Source organism: Ostrea edulis, chromosome 7 (assembly GCF_947568905.1).
Source record: "Ostrea edulis chromosome 7, xbOstEdul1.1, whole genome shotgun sequence".
In the NCBI taxonomy this organism is placed as follows: Eukaryota; Metazoa; Mollusca; class Bivalvia; order Ostreida; family Ostreidae; genus Ostrea; species Ostrea edulis.
Genome location: NC_079170.1, coordinates 74,911,267 through 74,933,974, shown reverse-complemented (window position 1 = coordinate 74,933,974; position 22,708 = coordinate 74,911,267). Strand labels below are relative to the sequence as shown.

Sequence of the window (22,708 nt, the reverse complement as noted above, 5' to 3'; positions counted from 1 at the left end):
CAAAAGTAAATCAAACGTGACATCATTTATACTTGGTCTTTTATATGAAATATGAATATCATGCGTTTCCGTCTTTGAGTATTGGAAGAGAGTTCCATCACATTAACGTTATTTCCTTGTGGACTAGTCAAATTTCCCACATCATATGCATTATCATTGCACCCATATGGAAATGTAGTGCCTATAGTCCTGATCCAATGATCTTGCCGTTGTCTACGACAAGGGGTGCTTAATGTTGGATTGTTAGTGTGATGGTAATCCCCCCCAATCCTTACCCTCATAGACAAGATGGAGTGGTCCGGTGCATTAAAATGTTTGTGACGAAGTTGGTTACCATCATTATTTATTTGAAATTGGTGCCCCGATATTCTTTTATTACATGAACCCTTGGTTCCTCCCATATAAATTAAGCCACATAGGTTACACTAATTGGCGTAGAGAACGTTAGAAATTTTCAAGTCAAATTATCGAAAGTTTTAGTACAGAAACTACGTTCAGTAATATTACTACTAAATGGATTTCTAGTGATAAGTATATCACAAGTTTTACAATTCTTTGCAGAAATTTTGATGTTAAACGCATGACGTCTAACAGAAATTATCAAAAGCATATCTTAAAGGAACTAAACTGTCTTTAATTTGGGCATATGAATTTTGGTTTCTGTACCAAAGCTGACAATCTGACGATTGTACATAAGACAAATTTTTGATATCTCGAAGGATAATCCGAGGGACACGAACTGACCTGTTGGAGCTTATGTCCGTTATAGACTCCACAGAGTGCCACCCTTTTATATTGGTCGACATGTCATCCAGTATTGTTTCGTTATTGTGTGTATTCATGAAGGAATATATCATTAAATTTAATTTTCATTCATTCATTTTATACGCTCAAACCACAATGAAAATGGTATATGAGGTACAATACAGATATTTCATGTATCAATACAAGTAACATCAGAGGAATGTATATAGGTATGCAAAAGAAAAAAAGGTAATGAAATATACAAGAATATGTACAAAAATTCAAATTGTGTGTTAAGGAGAACATACTAATTCGGATATCTTTAAAATAAACTTTCGCAAGTTTTTACTCGTTGACATGATTTCATGAAATTTCATTACATTTGGTATCATACAATATTTTTTGTGTAAATATTCTTTTCTTATATCGGATAAAGCAGTGCATTTTACATTGCTGGTTTACCGCCGAGCTGAATTTGCACACGACACTATAAACTGTCACAAATGAACGTGTTTAACGTTAAGACAGAAAGAGTGATGATGCAAACGTTCAACTTACAGTCAGAAAGGGAGATTTTACCGTAATGGAATTCTAGAGCAATACCTTACGAATGGTCATTTATCTTAGGGAAGCATCCTCATCCAATACCAAATTATTCTTTTATTTTCTTAACGTTGATTACCCGGTAACATTAGACTACAAAACTTAATATTTAACATGTTAGCTTTGGAAGCGATTCTCAGCTTCCTACGTTTAATAAAAATATGCACCAATCAATTAATCGTTGTGTCTGAGTACCGTAATGGTTGTGATGAAAAATACATGCTGAGATAAAGCTTAGTCATACAAGTATTTCTATAAATCAGGTAAAATGCACACACAACTTCTATAAGTTGTCTGGGTGAAATTATCTTTTGAACATTAATTTAAATTAAATGAATATTGAATATGGAGTTAACACATATGTCTATGAAACGTGTAGGTCTTTCATGAGAAAAGAATGATTCACTTTTCAGCAAATCATTAAATCTACAGGACTGAACTTGAGTAGTTAAATCTTATATCAAACGTTCGCCTTACATCTGATCAATCAGGTTTAGCTGTTGAATGGCATCCATTTTCAAGCGCTTTTTGTTAATCTTTCCTGTAGCAAGCATCGGCAGACTATGGAATCGGAGAAAATACTTTGGCATTTTACCAATATCATCAATCATGGCTTCCTGCCCAACGAAGTTTTCAATGCAAAATTGTTTTACCTCGCATGGTAAAATATCCTGCCCTGGATCCGTAACATAACAAACGCAAATTTTTTCGTATAAACGTTTGTCAGGTACTCCAACAGCAATAGCAATTTTTACACCATTCTTTTTTTGAATGACTTCTTCAATGCTACTTGGCATTATTTTTTCTGTGCCTCGGGAAATGAATTCCTTGACCCGCCCCTTTATAACAATGTGACTGTCTTTATTAATGTACGCAATGTCGCCAGAACGAAACCACTTTCCGGGCAAAAGGACTTCGTCAGTTAAATCTGTGTCCTTGTAATATTTCTCAAAACCACAAATACTTCGAATACAAAGTTCCCCGCTTTCCCCTTTTCTCAGAACATTTCCTGCTCCATCAATGACCTTCACTTCATTGCCTGATATAGGTATTCCAACGTCACCAGCTCTCTTTTCACCAGGAGTGGTAATCGGCGGAAGTACAGATATCCTACTTGTCTCAGTAGATCCGTATACGACTGTCAAACGCCTGGTAAATACGCCAACGACCTTTGTGTGGACATTGTCAACCATTTGTCCACTCGTGATGACCGTGTCAAGTTTGAACAAGTTTTTGTAATTGTCTCCGTGAGAGATCAGATATGAAAGAAAGTTAGGTGATAGTAGCGTGGATGTGCAGTCTTCTTCTTTGATTACCTCCCATATTTTCATGGTTCTATGTCCTTCGGTGGCAACTGAGGAATCGCAGAATATTCGAGAGCATCCCTGGTAAACTGTGAAAATGGGACATCCGGCTAACCACGTAAATGGGCGATCATTGTACGTTTTCTCAGAGAATATCATGCCATTGTTGGTTGCTTGGAAGTGTGTCTTAGGGATCATTTTAGGCTTTCCCGTACTTCCAGATGTCGTGAAAATCACAATTTCATCCTCGGGGTAGAGTGTAGGAAATTCCACATCGTTTTCGGTTAACTGCAATATCCCGGGGAGGTAGTCATAGGAAGTTAGCTGCTTGCTCTTTCTAAGAAACGCAAAAGTTGAAAGATTTGAGTCCTCCTTGGTGTATGCAATAAGTTGTAAAATCATATCCACATATTCATTATTTCTTCCAGGATCTAGCAAAAAGGCCTTACACTCAGCAATTGTAGCTATTTCATAAAGATCTCTGGCATCGGTGATGTCGAAGGGCACTTGAACAACAACACTTCCAGCCATGATTATCGCTAATTCTGCAATCACCCATTCTAGAGTGTTTGGCCCATGGAGAGCAATTTTATCTCCTTTCTTCATTCCTTTCTTGATGAGATAACCTGCTAATTTTGTTGCCTGTGTCTGAAGTTGATGACAAGTCAAGCTTTCCCGGGTTCCCTCAATACCTCGGTAAATGAGAATTTCTTTATCTGGAAACAGTGTTGTTATTTCATTGAAGACTTGAGTAATTGTCTTGTATTGAAATGGAATCGTCCGAGGAACACAGAGATAACTGAATTCTGACATGACGAACACGATTCTGAAACATAAAGTATATTGACTCAACAGGATGATTACCATATTTTGTGTAGAAGACTTCATTTTGTTTAAATCAGGGGTTTCGGCAGCAATTACTACCTAACGAAATATGATTGATTGAACAGTAGTAAGGGGGATGTAATACCGTTAATTTTGATATTGCTAAAACCACCATTGTTTACCACATCCCTGTTGACATCGTGAATTTTTTTTCTGGCGATGACCTCTGCAGCTTAGATAACACTTAACTGTATGTTGTACATAAATTATAAATGACCCTAGTGCACTTCACACTAGATGACGCAACAACGAAAAGCACCCAAAGACGTATAGGTTGTATCTGGTGGAAAATGTGATAATTTGCATCGTTTTCGACTTATTCTGTCAAGTGAAAAGTCTGCTATAGCCGAATATACGAGTATATGGTTTGAATATATTACTGCGTTTAGAATATGCTGTAGGCAATTTCTAAACTAAACAATAATGACATGGTAACTGTGAAGAATTCCAGTAATTCGCTGATGATTGTCCAAGTATTTCTAATTAAGATATGTTTAGATTGAGCGTGCATTTGCTACCAATACTTTTGCTTTAAAGGATTTTTCTGTCATTAAAAGTTCATCTGGTACTGCATACACTTGAACGTTTGCTCACACCTAAATAGAACCTCTTAACGTTTTCCAAAAATAAAATGATAAAGTGTCACGTGATAAACTCACATCATGGGGAAACTACTTTGTTGGGAATATAGGATAGCTCGGTAATAATCAACATGGTTGCATTGTTTTCTTGTTGAACATTAACAATTTTGATATTCTCTTACATTTTTAAGAAATTCCATATATCTCAATATGGGACTTCTTAGCCTAACTGTGTTATTCACAGAGGTTACAACTATTCTGCAGTTCTTTTCGTCATGTGGATTCCCCCTACAGAGGTCATGAATCACAGCCATGGTGATGTAGATATTACAAGATGATATGGACATGGATCAATGTCACATGCGCTCATCGCTACATTGCAACATCACATCATAAAACAGCAGTCATATCTTAATGGATATCGTTAACGGACGTCCAACGGAAACAGAATTGTCAAACCGTTCGCCTCTGTTACTATGCGTTTCTCTTTCGTCCAACGCGTTCCTTGTTCGGTTTATCAAACGGAAACTTCTGAGCATGTTCAAAACTTGAAAAGGACATCACTGGACTGTGGAGTCTGCTTAGTGTATCAGTATGTCACATGTAAATGTACGTTGTTAAGCGTTTTAATCGGAAATCACTCGTTTCTTTTCTTGTATTTGTACATTTCATATCGTTAATGTCTGATGGACATGGGTCACGATCGGACTACTACCAGACATGCAGCGGGTCAACCGAGGATGTAACGGACAACAACCGTATGCTTACCGACAATTAACGTAATAGACTGGCAATAACGGTTGTCAAACGGACGTCCATGGGACTGGTACAACTCCGTTCCTCTAACGTTAACATATCATTAAAACAGTTTCTCAGGCGTTCCAGGTTCGTTTAACTAAGTATGTCTTCATTATTCAGTCAGGTAATAATTTCGTGAATCTGTCCAGATTCAGAAAGGATCCCTACATATGAATCTTGGGCTGTCTGCTCTTTCCTAGCATTGTCAAAAAGGGTCTTGTAGCCTTTTTCCATACCCTGCTTTTAACTTTCTCAATATTTGTAGACCTTATTTTTGGAAGGCATATGTCCAGGAGGGTGATAAATCTGACAAAACATGCCCATTAGCTATTATATCCGTTTTGTCAGCCACATGGTTGTTACAAGTTTGTTCGTCTAACGTTGAAAGAACGTTATATCAGTTTCCCATTCGTCCCATGTTCGTTTTACCCGACACTTGTCCGTTATTCAACCATAATGTCCATTAATCGATCGTTAATTGTCCAGTTCATGTCCCATAATCATGTGGTTTTTATGAGTTTTATTCGCTTCATACACCGATCGGAGGAGTCCCAAGAATCGATGGGAACGACTTTCATCAACGGATACCAACGGACAGCATTAAGCGACAATTATTTCTATCCGAACGACGTTCGACAATGCTATCCGGTAAAGTGTGACTGCTCCTTAAGGTACAGGTTATAAATTTTTATCTTCATCGTTCACGTGTATGGACACCTGTATGCATGAACAGGTGAAGATAACGAACAGTGATCAATGTTTTAACTCAATAAATATAAATGATAATAGGTTATATTGGTAAACTAGATATAGTTTGCCAATATAACCTATCATTGGATCAAATGCTGTCTGACGTGTTTCATACCGATTGTTATAACGTTCTTGGCACACTGATTTTGACTACGGATACCTCTGTTTACCTGATCAAGATATGGGGCTCACGGCGGGTGTGACCGGTCGACAGAGGATCCTTACTCCTCCAACTCACCTGATCCTACCTCTGCTGTGTCCAGGGGTCTGTATTTGCCCAACTATCTATTTTTTTGTTACTAGCTTAAAAATACGGATGTATATTTAATTGCTGTTATAAAATTTAGAAATTCATTTCAAAATTAAGGATTATCTCCCTCATGCATAGCTCTTATCCTTGGACGAATTTAGCTCCACTTGTTTGGCACGCTGTTTTTGGCTATATTTAGATCTAAAACTTCATAGTTATTTCGGATTTCAAACATTTCGGATGAGCATCACTGAAAATACATTATTTGTCGAAATGCGCATCTGGTGCATCAAAATTGGTACCGTATAAGTTTTACATTATGACCCCTGGGTCGAGGCCTCTGCTGGTGGACTGTTAGTCCCCGAGGGTCTCTACAGCCCAGTAGCTAAGTACTTCGTTACTAGCTTGAAAATACGGATGTATATTTAATTGCTGTTATAAAATTTAGAAATTCATTTCAAAATTAAGGATTATCTCCCTCATGCATAACTCTTATCCTTAGACGAATTTGACTCCACTTTTTGGCACACTGTTTTTGGTTATAATAGCTCTAAAACTTCATTGTTATTTCGGATTTCAAACATTTCGGTTGAGCATCACTGAAGAGACATTATTTGTCGAAATGCGCATCTGGTGCATCAAAATTGGTACCGTATAAGTTTTGCATTATAGGAGTTATAATATCAAAGTTCGTTATCTTCACCTTCCTATAAAGAAGACAAAATGCAGAGATTGTCACCTATGGAGTCATGGATATACCAAAGGTGGGATCTGGTGTATAGGAGGAGTAAGCATCTCCAGTGGACCGGCCATATCCGGTATGAGCTCTATATTTTGATCAGGTAAATATAGTAACCCGTAGTAGAAATCAGTGTGTAAAGAACGGCCTGGATTGGTATGGAGCGTGTCAGACAGCATTGTATCAAATGGCAAGTTGCATTGGTAAACATTAGATCGTTATAAAAATAAAATTTGTGAAAATGCAGAATTGAAACGAGACTGTTTAAACCTCTGTAACATCAACCTACAGTGTATTGGTCATAAACCTATCTCAATTTAAAATTGACCATCAGCAGAATAAGCTATTGCGTATCGAATCAATTGAGAGATATCGACAACATATGCAAGTCATAATGGAATACTGCTATACAAATGTGGAAAGTTGACGATGGAGAAGCTGACTTAGTCCCTCATGTCATAAAGTTGAATTTAGGATCTATGTTCAAAAAATCTCCATGTATGACGCAAATGTACATGCACAAAAAGCTATAAGTATGTGTAAGAAAATCTACACATATATGCAAATTTAAAATTCATTACATTTCAAATATAACTTCTATTTTGAAAATCAACGATAATTGAATTGTATGTACGAATCGCGATCCCCTTTCTCTGTAACAAAAGGACAGCCAAGCCTTCAGAAGGAAATAGACATAGATATTATCATAAGATCAAGAAATAAAAATGCGTTTTAGATTATTGTCATGGGTTTTCGGACCAGACAATAACTGATAGTTTCACTATTCTTCAGGAACGTCTCGAAATTCAAAAACTGACCATGAGCAGAACAACTTGTGTATCGAATCATTTGAGAGACGAAAATATCATATCCAGGTGATGATGAAATATTGCTATATACCTCGTAAATATGAAAAGTTGATAATAGAGAAGAAGAAGTCAGCCGTTTTGTCATACAATTGAGTTGTTAGTTTGCGGTGTTCAATGTTCAATAAGATATCCAAGTATGAAGCAGATGTGGAAGCATAAAAAGTCATGCAGACGTCTAAAAATTTACACACATGTGCAGACTTTACATTTTCAACATTTGAAAAATTGTGTTCGTATTCATATGAAATATAACTTTGATAACTTTTATTTAGAACATCAAAGATGAATTGTAATTTTATGAAACACAATCCATTTACTCGGTAACAAGAGGAGAGGAAGGCGTGCAGAAGCCAATGGACAGAAATTTACTGATCATAATTAATTCAAACAGTATTTTATGATGATAATTCATGACAGGATTGGACAACAGTCCACTCTGTATATAATGATAAGGTTATGAATGTTTTCTCATCAAATAAAAAAAAAACTGTTAAAGTTTCAATATTAAAATTACATACGCTTCAAGATAACTGCTATAATATTTCCTATCAAGAATTTAAAACATATTTCCATTATGACTAGTCATCCTGCAATGTTGTATCTCTAAAACAAGGGTACTAAAGTATGATCAACGTTTTAAAACTAATGACAATAAAACATTATTCTTTCAAGCCGGCATGAATTCTAAAATATGCCATATTTCATCTCATCCGCCATATTTCGTTTGGAGAGTGTCCAATTCAAGTGATATAGTGAACAGATAAAACTATACTGGCAATGATTAAAAACAGGAGTGCAAATTGAGAACATCGCAAAAGAGAGTTATTTTCCATTACCTGTATTTGACCTATAGAAAAATGTCTATGGAATAAAGATTTGATAAGCCGTGATTTGTCAATAGTTAGATCATTTGTTTTGTTGTTGTTTTTTTTTTTAAATACGTATATATCGTGAGATCGAAGACCTCAGCACAAGTAGTGACTGTTCATTCACCAAACGTTCGGCATTTAAAAGTGAGAGTCGTAGGTCTTTCAGATATAAAGTTAAAAATGGAGGTTCCGTATTACGATACGAGTTGGTACGTTAAAGAACCGTCATGGCTACATGTACCATCCTGAGTGCCAACATATAGGTATAAATTCATGGAACTTCACATACATTTTGTGATGTCTAAACATCAGTGGAAATATTGAAAGAACATATAAAAAATGATTCCATCTTCTATAAACCCCTAGGCAATACAAAGCACAAATACATGTATGAAATATCCCAGCAAGAGTATGAGTGATTCTAATCTAAACTGTATTTAACGTAGTTTCATCCCCTGCGACATCATACGATTTTAATGATCTATTTAGATTTATGCATGATAGGAACATACATTTTATTGGAGTTTATTCCAATGGTTATTGCAAAAAATCTTGTTAAGCATAAACATTTTCCAAAGTCGAACTCCTACATAAGTAGTGAATAATATGTTTAAAAATTTTGAATTCAAGGGAAATAACTGTTTTCATTGAATATTTTATAAAGTTCATTATGCGACACATGTTCTTTATTCTTTGTAGAAATTTTGTATATATATAGTTTAGTAACGAAACAGTTTCATGAAATTATTATGTATACTATCGTATCGTTTTGACCAGTTTTTGTGAAATTTTGATGAAGCTGTTGAAGAAAAATTGCAATTTTCTGACGTTGATATATAATTTTGCATATGAATGTCTCGCATCTTAAAACTTGTAATGACCTATATTATATTTTCTTTATAATTTATTAGTTTTAACTCTAATTAACTGAAATAAATAAACATTTTAAAAAATTTCAGATGCTATTGCGAGTATGGAGTTACCTTTTAAAAACTTTAATATCTATTTTTTGTACTTCAAGCCGTCTTGTTTGAAATTATATCTCATAATATATATTTGTGATACTGCAATTTACTAAGGTCTGGTTTAAATGAATTAGCATTTACATGTTTTATACAGTCCTTGTTAACCTGTAATTGTTCGTTTTCGGTGTTGTATACAAGTTAAGCTGTAATTGGTCGTTTTCGGTGTTGTATACAAGTTAACCTGTAATTGGTCGTTTTAGGTGTTGAACACAAGTTAACCTGTAATTGGTCGTTTTCGGTGTTGAACACAAGTTAACCTGTAATTGGTCGTTTTCGGTGTTGAACACAAGTTAACCTGTGGTAAAGTAGTTGAAATGGGCAATTGTCTGTTACACAGTCCTCGTACATTTCTGCATGACATTATTCCTGAATTATTGTCCATCTCGAATGTAATGCTGCACAGTAATGTATAGAGTATGGGAAACACACTCTATTACTATGTGATACTCAATATTACAATAAAGATACCATAGGTTAGTACATCATACAAAAATGGATTTTTTTAAATTCCAAAAATATTGAATATGTAATATGCTAGAAAAAAAAAAGCGTTTACCATACTTTGTGCAAAACCAGCAGCGGAAAGGTTTATCATAAAATTCTTGCAAAAAATGTTTTAGTATTGTACTCTTATATTTGACCACTATTTACAAAAGGTACCCCAAATATGATAATGTTTCATATTTGTAACCACTTTATTTAATATAATTTTTATTGCTAATGTTGTTTTTTAAAAGCAAGCCTCTTTGGTACGTTAGGTATGCGTACTGAAAATCAAAGGTGAAAAGAAATTTAACTAATTCCTAAAATAATATGCAAGGTATATACATTCCACATAATACTCGTAGCACAATTAGTGGGGGTACTAAATTAATTAAATATGGGTGGAGAATGTCATGCTTGTTACATAAGAATTTTAAGAATTATGTTAATACACTCCTTACCATGTATATTTCCACCAATATGGAGACTTCGGAAAAGAATCTCTTTTATATCACGACATCAGATATATTTGTTAAAACTAGTATTCATTATCACGAACAATTCAGCAGGTCGATAAAATCTAGAGACGGTGACAAATAAAGATAGGACATCATATACTGATAAATATGGTGACTGATTTGTGCCACTTTACAATTTATCGTCTTTGCAGTAATTCGAGGCGAAAAGACGATAATTATTGACTTTTCTACCCGAAATAACGAAAATACTTCGATGCCTACGATTGAAATGTGTGTAAAAAAAAAAACAACGAACAAACCCCGCAAATTAGCGACTTAATATTTCATCTTTTCGCTTGGAGATTCGTCGTCTTGTCGTCTTAACGACGCGAAAAGACGCCAAAAGAAAAAAAAAGTCGACAAAACGATAATCAACGACTTTTCGCCTCGAAATAATGAAAGGTCGAAAAGACGACCAAACATATTTCTCGTTAGTTTGGTATCTGATTGTTTTTTTTAGGAATTCAATACAAAATTTGCTGTGTTTTCGATAATCATTAATTACATTTACAAAATGAAACATCTGAAATTTAATTAATGTTCTAATGTACTTGTATTCTACTGAAGAAATCTTTTTTATTTTTGGTAAATGTTATACGAGGTATGTTGAATTGGAGGTTGGGGTGGGCAAGGGACCTGATATATCCCCATTTTACAATTTGCTTTCCCCGTTATTTTTACCTACAGATCTCATATTTTCTACAAAGTTCGATTGATTTATCAAGTGTAAAGTGAACTCTAGCTTCCACCTCCCCAATTTTGTTATTTCGAGGCGAAAAGTCGCTACTTATCGTTTTATCGATTTTCGAAAAGACGACAAAACGCCAAGCGAAAAGACAACAAATTAGGTCGTTAATAATGTGGGTTTTGGTTGTTGTCTTTTCGCCTGTAATTTTTTGTCTTTCCGATTTTCTGTTTTGTCATCTTTTGGATTTTTCGATATTTCGAGGCGAAAATAGCTAATTATCGTTTTATCATCTTACCGTTTTCGCTTCGAAAAGATGATAAGGCGACAAAAACTCAAGCGAAAAAACAACAAACCAGGTCGCTAATTTGCGGATTTTGTTTGTCTTTTCGCCTACATTTTGTCGTATATTCGACTTTTCGTTTTTTCGTCTTTTCATTATTTCGGGGTGAAAAGTCGCTAATTATCGTTTTGTCGTCGTTTGGTTTTGTCGTCTTTTCGCCTTGAAATAAAAGAAATGAATAATGACAAAAACAGCTACCATGAATAAAAGAGTGCATTTAACGAAGCAATTATTGTAGATATTACTGCATATCATCGCATACAGTCTTTGACGAACAGTACAGGCAGAATATGTAATGTACAATAAATGTAGCGTAAATAGACAATATTTTTTTGGAAATATGAAGCAGCAATAAGCCCAGAAATCCAATGCACATATATTATACTAGTACCAGGACTTGTAACCAGCATTTTCTCTCTTTGAAACTTCGTCTAAATACATAAATGTAAATAAGTGATATTTATCAAGACAATAATACGGCATGCCTATAAGGATTTGATGATTATTGTGAAGTGTTATATATTCCTCTGTGAGAGGACAATGATGAAAACTATACAGGCTATAACGAAGTTTATGCAAATTGTTTTTCGCTGGCCCTGCAGGTTTTCTATAAGCATGCATTACTGTATAATCAATGTATGAAACCCCATAAAACATTTTACACTGTGCACAAGTGCGACCTATTTTTTGAAACTTCATAAATATGTAAAGCTCGAAATGTGTCTATGAATGAAGGAAACTTATTAAGCACTGGTATTACAATATGAAACCTCATGAGTGGTTTTGAGGATTATCAACAAAATGTATTCCTATTTAGTTGAAATGCATTCATTATCAGTCATCCAGGGCATTGCATGGGTTGTTTTACGCCATAATTAGATATTGTGGCACAATAACTATATCGGGTTCGGGGTTCGAGAAATAGACACACACAATCTGGCTGACAAGACGTACACTACTGACTACACTGCAGAGCTCCACTCCAAATAAAACAGCGTATTGTTGTTTTACTTTTCAGGTTTGTTATTCCATATCTAAATACTAGAACCTGTACTTGGTTTACTCGTCTCACGACATCTGGCGTCGCCGGTAGACACGAATCTACTAGATTAATTTCATTGGATTGAACTAAGTCTGATTTTGTCTATTGTGCACATGTGTTTCGCTTGTAATCATACTTTCAAGGCGTGTGTACCTGGTCGGTAACTTGTTTCCATGTTTTTTTCTCAATATTTTGAGGGGGTTTTTTTGGATTATTTTTCTGACTTTTAATTTCAAAATTGGAAATTGTCATATATATTCAGAAAGATGTGCTAGTTTTCTTGCAATTGCAAATTGAACAAGAATAAAACACGTGACAGGCTGTTACCTTACGATTGAATTGATGGTGGTTTAGAGTTTAGATCGTCTCAAAGTATTTCGGTTTGAGCATCACCGAAGAGAAATTATTTGTCGAAATGCACATCCAGTACATCAGAATAGGTGCCGAATAAGTTTTACATTATGACCCCTGGGTCGAGGCCTCTGATGGTGGACTCTTATTCCCCGAGGGTCTCTACATCCCAGTAGCTAATTATTTGTTACTAGCTTGAAAATACGGATGTATATTTAATGACTGGGATAGAATTTAGAGATACATTTCAAAATTAAGGATGTTATCTCCCTTATGTATAGCTCTTATCCTTGGACGTATTTGGCTACGGTTTTGGCACTCTAGTTATCCTTATAGCTCTTACAAGTTTATTGTTATTTCGAATTTCCAAAATTTTGGCTTGAGCATCATTGAAGAGACACTATTTGTTGAAATGCGCATCTGGTGCATCAAAATTGATTCCGTATAAATTTTACATTATTGAACCTATATTCAGTATAGGAAATAATTTCATTCAATGGATAAACATTCTATATACACAACCAATCTTTGAATTAAAAAATAATGAATGGCTCTCTAAATTATGCTCGATGACAAGGAGGATTAAACAAGGGTGTCCCCTATCAGACCCCCTTTTCTTTTAGTAACAGAAATCTAAACAATTAGAATTTAAAAAATAATAATGACATTAACGATGCAACATTCATCGTCATAAAAGGGTTCAGTCGTGTATTCCAACTTATTTCAAGTTCAAGTCTACACCCTGTATTTCCTACAGCTATGCTTCTACTATTGCATCCAAACTTTTTAATTATAAACAAACTTTGCAGTGCTTAGATATAGACCATCTTATACGTAATCCACCAACATGTTCTTGTTCTTCATCTTCTTTCAACTACAGTCCAGCTGGACATGTCATTACTGGTGATGTTGATATAGTTGAAAATGAGGACCTCAAATCACTTATTCTTAAAGGTCCCAAATACAGAGAACCTCGGTCTTTTAATTGGCGACAGAACTTCATCTCTGTTATGAGTTCTGTCGAAGATTATGCCAGACGATGGGCTAAATATGAAAAAGAAGAACATTATACATTGTCAGAATGGGTTAAACGCATATGAGGGATATTAAAATCTCGCATTAGACACATGAAAACAAAAGTACGTACCATCTATCCTTCTATGTTTAGTAAACCAGAAGTGATAAAAGAATTAGATAGGTTACATGAGGAATATGTTTTGGTTCAAGCTGACAAAGCTAGTAACAGCATTGTCTTTGTTTGTAAGGCTCATTTTTACAACTGTATTTTAAACGAACTTGGAATTAATTCCACTTTTGGTAATCATACTTATACTCCAACTGCCCTTTCAAAAGACGAAATTCTTCAAAACCATGCTTCAGTTTTAGACACATTTAATATCCCAGTCAATGGGTCGAATGAATATGAGTTACCGTACCTATACTGGATTCCTAAACTACATAAAAACCCTTACAAACCAAGATACATTGCTGGATCCATTAAGTGCTCTACTAAGCCCCTATCTTTGCTCCTCACGAAAATGTTAACAGTTGTGAAGGAGAAACTTCAAACTTACTGTGCGACTACATATGCCAGAAGTGGTGTTAATCAAATGTAGATTCTAAAAAATTCTAAAGAACTTTTAGTAAACTTGAAATCGCAGAATTTTCCCCAAATCATAACATTAAAACCTATGACTTTTCGACACTATACACGACCATTCCTCACGATAAATTAAAGACTATACTTTTGGAATTCCCATGGGCACGAATTGTGCTCCTTTGTTAGCTGACCTGTTTTTATATTCATATGAAGCAGAATTTATTCAAAAACCTCTACGTGAGAAGAAAAAAATATCTCGCTGTGATCTTCAATTCGACTTTTAGATATATCGATGACGTTTTGCCTATAAACAATGATAGCTTTCATTCATATGTCGATTTGATATATCCCTGTGAGCTCGAAATAAAGGACACCACAGAGTCGTCCACTTCTGCTTCATACTTTATATTTTATTGAAAGTAGACATTAACGGCAAACTAACAACTCAACTGTATGACAAACGGGATGATTTCAGCTTCTCCATCGTCAACTTCCCACATTTATGTAGCAATATTCCATTACCACCTGCATATGGTGTTTATATATCTCAACTGATTCGATATGCAAGAGCTTGTTCTGGGTATAGTCAGTTTTTAAATCGAGGTAAGCTACTGACAAACAAGTTGATGGTACAGGGATTTCAACAGTCTCAATTGAAGTCAGCATTTCGCAAATTCTATGGCCGTTATAACGATCTAGTTCGTCAATACAGCCTCGCATTGGGTCAAATGCTGTTTGACGTGTTTCATACCGATTGTTAAGCCGTTCTTGGCACACTGATTTTGACTGCGGATAACTCCGTTTACCTGATCAGGATATGGGGCTCACGGCGGGTGTGACCGGTCAACAGTTGATGCTTACTCCTCCTAGACACCTGATCCCACCTCTAGTGTGTCCAGGGGTCCGTGTTTGCCCAACTATCTATTTTATATTGCTTGTATGAGTTATGAGATTGATCACTGTTCGTTATCTTCACCTTGCATACAGCACTCAGACGATTTCACAGATCCGGTAATAATGAAATGTCAATGAAAAATACCCTACATGAAATAAAGTTTGCGAAATTGTTGGCTTTAAAATTAATATCAACAAAACTGAATGTATTTTGCTTGGAATATTGAAAAATCAGTTTGAAAAACATTTTCGGTATTAGAGTTAAAAGTAAATGTATTCATCGTCAATTTTGCGTCTTCCTGATAAAGACTATATGAAAAAAGTACAACGATTAATTTTTAACTTCATATGAGATAAAAAAGAAAGAATCAAACGACACACTTTGATTTGAGATGTAATAAGAGGTGGTTTTTCAATAGTAAATGTAGAATGCAAATTAAAATCATGAAAAGGAACATGAATACCAAGATGATTAAACTCAAAGGCAGTCTTAATTGAAATTCTAAATACATGTAACTATTGTAGAAACCTTAACGTTGATATATATACTATGTAAAACTTATACGGTAGTAATTTTGATGCACCAGATTTCAAATTCAAGTTATGTAAATAAACAAAATATTCCTAATTTTAACTTCCTTCTTTGATTTATCAATATACTTAAAAAATGAAGTATTTTTTCTGTACGAATTTAGTTGAAAACTGTTTTCCAAACGTAATTTTCGATCATTACTATCTGAAAAATGTATACGGTGAGTCATTTGATAAAGACTTATAAATGTAAGATTAAATTTGAAAGAAAAACAAATAGCTGAATTCAATTAGAAGTTATTGACAAACATATTGTGTAATAATGCATATATAAGCAAATGGGGAAAACATGTGAGGAATGAATGTACGCATTGTAAGCAAGCTGAGACTATAAAACATTTGATATACCAGTGTGATAATGTTTTAAATATATTGAACACTGTTAGTCGTTATCTATCCTTAAAGTTCAATGGAAGCACATTGTTATTAGATTTTTTCGAGAATAAAAGGATAAAACTAAATCCTTGAATTTGCATATTACTTATGCAGCCTATAGAATATACAAACATATATATTGTTATGTAAATTAGATTCTTTAAGTGAAACGACTTTCAATACGTATATTGGGGCCTCCGTGGCCGAGTGGTTAGAGCATCACGCTCAAACTCACACGGCCTCTCACCTCTGTCGGCGCGGGTTCGAATCTTGCTCGAGCCGGTAAGTGAGAAAGTTTCCCAGTTTACTTTCGGAAGGTCGGTGGTATTATCCCAGGTGCATTATAGCTGGGTTCTCTCTTCCACCAACAAAAACTGGGCGCCACCATATAACTCAAAAATTGTTGAGTGTGGCGGAAAACATAAAAAATCTATCAAAAATCAATCAATACGTATAACCATCAATACGTATAACCATGTTAGAAAATTGATATGGTTTTTATTCATCAGTATTGGGGTATATAAATGCAAAATAGCATAACTACTGTGAAGAGACCAGTGTTCCAGTGGGACAGTATTATACGGATGCGAATGGACTGTATTTGCAGTAGTGGTGCACCCCACTCGAGATCTCATGTTATACATGTCTCTTGTATTTCCATTACATAGTCTATTATTCTTTAAGACTGTCTAAAATGTATATATTATCCGCGAATATGTATTAGTATAACTAAGCGGTTTACTTACGGCTTCATTGTTTATACATTATTCCTTCGCCATTTTCTATGTTACTCTACTGTTGATATATCTACATCGACGCTGTATATGATATTCTTATGACTTCTAACAAATATGGTTTAGATATATCATTATACATATAAAATAATATGCATTTTTTATATAAATTATGCATATGCCTTACTTAGAATAATAATCATATTAAAAATACATTCAGTTCATTGGGCCCCTGTCACCATTGGTGAAATATTTGCGGGACTATCCGAGGATATTTTATCCTAACTAACATTATGTATATTTTGAAATAAATGATGAAATTATAAAAAAAAAATCTATTACTGAACCTGATAGTTGATATTATAGTCTAACAATAACAAATGTTATCTTTAAAGACCCATCTCATGACCGTACGGTAAGTGAAAATGTAAGCAGAGCCTAATCTAAACAAATGTTATTTACTTGGAATGGCCAGGGTCTACCAAGGTCTTAATTGCTATATCTCATGGCACTCAAAGAAATACACAGAGATAGAACATGGTAGAAATCTACCTGTCAATGGGTTTTTTTTTATATAGTTTTGATATACACAGGACCTGTCTCAGGGACCTCTGCAGATTTTCTGTGGGCATAGTATTTGGATAATGGTTGTATTCATAAGGGTAGTTGACACATATTCTACACCAATTCTCTCTCTCTCTCTCTCTCTCTCTCTCTCTCTCTCTCTCTCTCTGATATTGCATTGTTCAGGGTCCTTTTTAAAAACAATTGAATTACAAGAAAATAGCATTTGTGGACAGGCCATTGCTATCAAAACTCAGGTATACTGGGTTTCCTCAAGATCTAAAGAATGCCTGTAGATATTGGTTGTTATTGTTATCAAAACACCTTTCTGGGGTAGCCCCATACCGCAGTGTCTACAAATGTCACTCCACCTGAAATCTATTGTAAATGTTTAGTTGACAGGAAGCTTACAATTTGGGATTTTCAACATAAAATTGGGTCTTTAAGGCCTGCTTAGATTTAAGCATTGTCTAAATATAGTCTAAATTTAAAGCTATAGAGTTCAACATTACCTCGCGTACTGAGTCTAGGTGAGTGGAGTCGAAGACTCTTAATAATTGTTTACCTGGACTGAATTTTGATATTTTCTGCATCTCGGATTCAAATGGTTTTAACGACTGTCTTTCTACCTGTAGTTTTTGTAGTCTGATTAAAATCACAGCCCATGCTCATTATCATATAGATATGATTTTAATCAGACTGTAGTTTTTTAAACAAAGCGGAAGGAACGTTAACATTAGGTAGAGGAATTTTAAGGCTATCAGTTCCTGCTTTCAGATTGGGGCTGTATAGCATCGTCCTATTTCTACTATTTCAGTGGTGGAAAGAAGAGACAAGTGTTCACTAGTTGGAGTAGAGAATCCCAAAAGATACTTGATATTATGCAGACAAAAGGTCTGTGATGTTCGAAAGTGTTGTTTAGCTCGCCTGAATTTTAACATTTTATGTATCTCCTTGAAAGTAAGAGTTTAGTGACTGTCTCTCTAACTGTTATCTTTGAGAACAAGGCGGAAGAACGCGGAGAAATTGTTTGGGTCTGTAGGGGTACCACCTGGTGGCTACTGGAGGTCGAGGCAAATTTGGAGCCCATATTTCTATTATGTGAGGAATGGAAGGAACAATAACTTCACTGGTTGTAGTAGAGAATCCTAAGGGGTACTCATACATACAAGAGGTCTGTGATGCCCGGAAGTGTCATTTAGTTCAGCTGAACTTCGATATTGTCTGTATCTCGTAGGCAATAAACGGGTTCAATGACTGGCTCCTTAGCTTTAATCTTTGAAGACAAGGTGGATGGAACATCAGAAGGTAAAGGACCCCTAAGGCTATCTTTTTCCGCTTTCAGTTTTGTACTGCTATGGTACCACATGGTGACGCTTCATAGCTAGAATTCCTATTTCTATTACGAGTATACAAATAGAGGAAATGATAAAGTCTCTACTGGTTGGAGAAGGGAATCCTAATAGATATTCAATTTCATCCAGACAAACGGTCTGTAATATCCTGATGTGTTGTTCACCCCGCCTGAACTTTGATATTTTTTGTATCGCGTTGGCAATATACAGCTTTAATAAGTGACTCTCTGGCTGTGATCTTTGAAGACAAGACGGAAAATACATAAGCAAAGGGTAGAGGACCCCTAAGGCAACCTGTTCTCGCTTTCTGTTTGGGACTGTAATGGTACCACCTGAGGGCCCCTATTTCTTTCCCTATGTAAGAAAAGGAAGGGACAAAGTGTCGCCTGGTCTAGTAGTTTATCAACCTTGCTTATTCCAATATCCTGTAGAGAGTTAGAGAGTTCTAAAAAGTGTCCCCACCCTTGGGAGGCCCCAGGTAGTACACATACAGTCCATGAGGGTGGAATATGATAGCTCTAGGGGTCTTATTTCTTACCTGCATAATCTTTTAGTGGACTCCTCAAAGGCTAAGTTGTTATTAGCCTCTATTATGATCCTTCTTGATGTAAAATCATGAACTTTCAGGTGAGCTCAAATGCCCTTTAAAGGTGTATATGACAAATTTTAAGGCTTGTATTTGTATGACATCATTGTTCTCTAGTCGTTTATCAGTCTTGTTTTATTTCAACACCCTTTAGTAAGTTATTAGAGAGGTCTGAAAAGTGGTCCGATCCTTAAGAGGCCCCAGGTGGTATCCCTACAGCCACAAACTGAGGGTGAAATATAATAGCCCTAGGAATCCCCCTCCTTGCCTGCATACTCTGTTAGTTTCTCTTTAAGTATCAAATTGTTATTAGCCTTCGTTATGACTTTACATGGTGTAAAATTAGAAACTTTCAGGTGAACTTATTGCCTTAAAGGCCTATGTGACCCCTTGTAAATGTTCTATATGTTTGACTTTATTGTTCTCTAGTGCTTTATTAGTTTTGTTTTATTTCAACACCCTATTTATTAGAGAGGTCTAAAAAGTGGTCCCACCGTTTGGTGGCCTAAGGTGGTACCCCTATAGCCCCACACCGAGGGCGGAAAATAATAGTCCTAGGGGTCCATTTATTTGCCTGCATACTATTTTTGTGGACTCTTCAAAGATTAATTTGTTATCAACAATCATTATCCAGATGTAAAGTCAGAAACTTTCAGGTGTGCTGAATTACCTTCAACTATGAAAGTAATTAAAAATGTGTTGATTAATTGCTTGAAAAATTGCTTGAAAAATTATCTTTGATTTATGATGTGTTACTTTTTAGTATTCCGTCTGAGTACTCGCAGTACTCTGATGAACTTTCTTACTGGCTGCTAACTTCTATAACCTTGTTGGCTGCTGGTTAGTGGCTGCTACCTTCAGCCTAGTTGTTTTCCTACGCCGTTTGTGACGTCACAAACGAACTAATTTTTACGTAGTTACTTGACACTGTCAGGAGGCAAACTCCTCAATAATACAGTAACGTAAAGGAATACAACTCCTTTACATGCGATAAAAAGTATTTTTCGTGGTGTATGGTTGATATAATCTATATCCAATTCGTGTTTTTTCTATCCCCGAGCCTTCTATATTTTCTCCAGGTGGTATCGTGGATATATTTTATGAATACATTTTGTAGTTACGCTATCTATTTTCTCATTTATGTTTCATTTATATTCCGTCTGTTATTGTAGGTCAGTGCTTCATACCATATATTGAATTAACTGAGAAAGTCCACTAAAGTTACATTAGTACCAATCAGGAATTAGTATTGGTACATTTTGTCTTGATATCTCCATGATTCAATAATGCCGATAATTCTAGGTTTCTTGTCCACACAGGTGGTATTTGTCTTAACAACACGAGTGTGTTTTTCTTCATCTGCTCTTCTTCATCATAACACCCGGTCTGTGATTCTGTATTATTCACCAGGAAATATCTGTGATATACCAATTAGTATTTATTATCTGTAATTTAGACGAATCCGATTGGTCGAGGAGAATTTGAAAAAAACCCACCAAAAAACAAACGTTGTTACTCTCTGAAAACAGAAATTAGGCACCATGGGGTGATAGTATCTGGCAACGGTAACATTATTTGACAACTGGTGATACATTATGTATCATTAAAAAAAATATCACATGCGTGAAATTCATCCACGTACGGTTTGCCGTAAATTATTAGACGACGTCGTTTGAGTGTTTGTAATAACCCCGAATACCTGCATTCATATACAAAACATTGCATGATAGTGATCAATCAAATGTCAACAGACGTTATTTTCTCTGCTTTGTTGTTTATATAACAACAGTATAATTTCAGCTACGTCTCGGTTGACAATGGTTCTCTCGGAGTGAAAATGTTCAATGTTAACTTCAACTACATGCAATATTTATACATTATCATATCCAAACCCAATTAGGATTTTGTTATAGGTCAAATAACAGAATACCAGAAAAAACAATAACCAAAAAAAAAAAAAAATCTAAGATTTAACATTTCTTACAATTATTTACAGAGCAAATTTGATAACCAAAGTTTACCAAAAAAACCAAACTATCTTTTGAAATTAAAGAAAAAATGTGTTTGATGGAGTTGAACTCATCCTTGAGAATACAAACTGTCTCAAATCGGCTGTTTAGTTCAATAATTCCAATATGAGCGTTTCCCAATTTGAGTCCGTATAGCGCTCATACATTTGGAATGATTAATGGGTCTTTAATGAGTGTTTTTACCACAAAATTTACAATCTATTTACACAAACGTTTCTCAGAGCCTTTATTATGGTGTTATGGCAATACAAGAATTAAATTATTTTTTTAATTCAACTCTTGGTTGTGGCTGAGTGGACTTACGCACTGGTTTGACAATCTTGCTAGGCGGTGGGTGCCGTACGTCGCTGGTTCGACCCCGGGCTGGGGTTTTTCAGTACCTAGTTGGGATTATTTAGTGCTTTATATATATATATATATATATATATATATATATATATGTATATATGAATTGTCAAATTCTCGGGACGATTAAATCTTTACATAGAGAAGAAAACTACAGAAAAAAACTAAAACTACACTACAAAGCTGTAAACAAACGAAACGTCTATATATTGAAACTATCTAGATTAATATGGGACAAGTCTCTCCTGATCGAGCCTCACGAATGATTAGTTCAGTTCACTTTCAATAGTTTCTTCGGAAAAAGACGGCTTCCGAAAATATATTATGAAGGATTTTTATTATGTTGTAGCTAATTCCTGAATCTACAAGACTCACCTTTGGGAAATTATATTTGATATCAGAAGTCCACCTTAGATCTGATCAACCAATTCCAACTGTTCAATGGTATCGAGTCTCAATTGCCTTTTGTTAATTTTTCCATTATCAAGCATCGGCAGATTATGGAATCGAAGGAAATACTTTGGCATTTCTCCAAGACCATCAATGCTATCCTGCTCATTGAAATTTTCCAAGTAAAACTGTTTTACATCGGATGGTGAATTTTCAATCCATGGATCTGTGACATAACAAACGCAAATTTCTTCGTATAGACGCTTGTCAGGTACGCCAACCACAATCACATATTTTATACCAATCATTCTTATGATGATTTCCTCGATGCTACTGGGCATTATTTTCCTTGTGCCTCGGGAAATACAATCCTTGATTCGCCCCTTTATCATAATATTATTTTGT

At 35.1% G+C, this 22,708-nt stretch overlaps 1 protein-coding gene across 1 annotated transcript; it reads right to left on the bottom strand.

The window, feature by feature from the left end:
* Positions 1-1,820: 1,820 nt before the first annotated feature.
* Positions 1,821-3,464, bottom strand: LOC130048775 (medium-chain acyl-CoA ligase ACSF2, mitochondrial-like). Its single transcript, XM_056145826.1, has one exon. The coding sequence runs from the start codon at positions 3,462-3,464 to the stop codon at positions 1,821-1,823; it is 1,644 nt and encodes a 547-aa protein (XP_056001801.1).
* Between the last annotated feature and the right edge of the window lie 19,244 nt (positions 3,465-22,708).

Coding starts and splice junctions, on each gene's coding strand:
- LOC130048775 (XM_056145826.1), bottom strand. CDS start 3,464: ATGTCAGAATTCAGTTATCTCTGTGTTCCTCGGACGATTCCATTTCAA.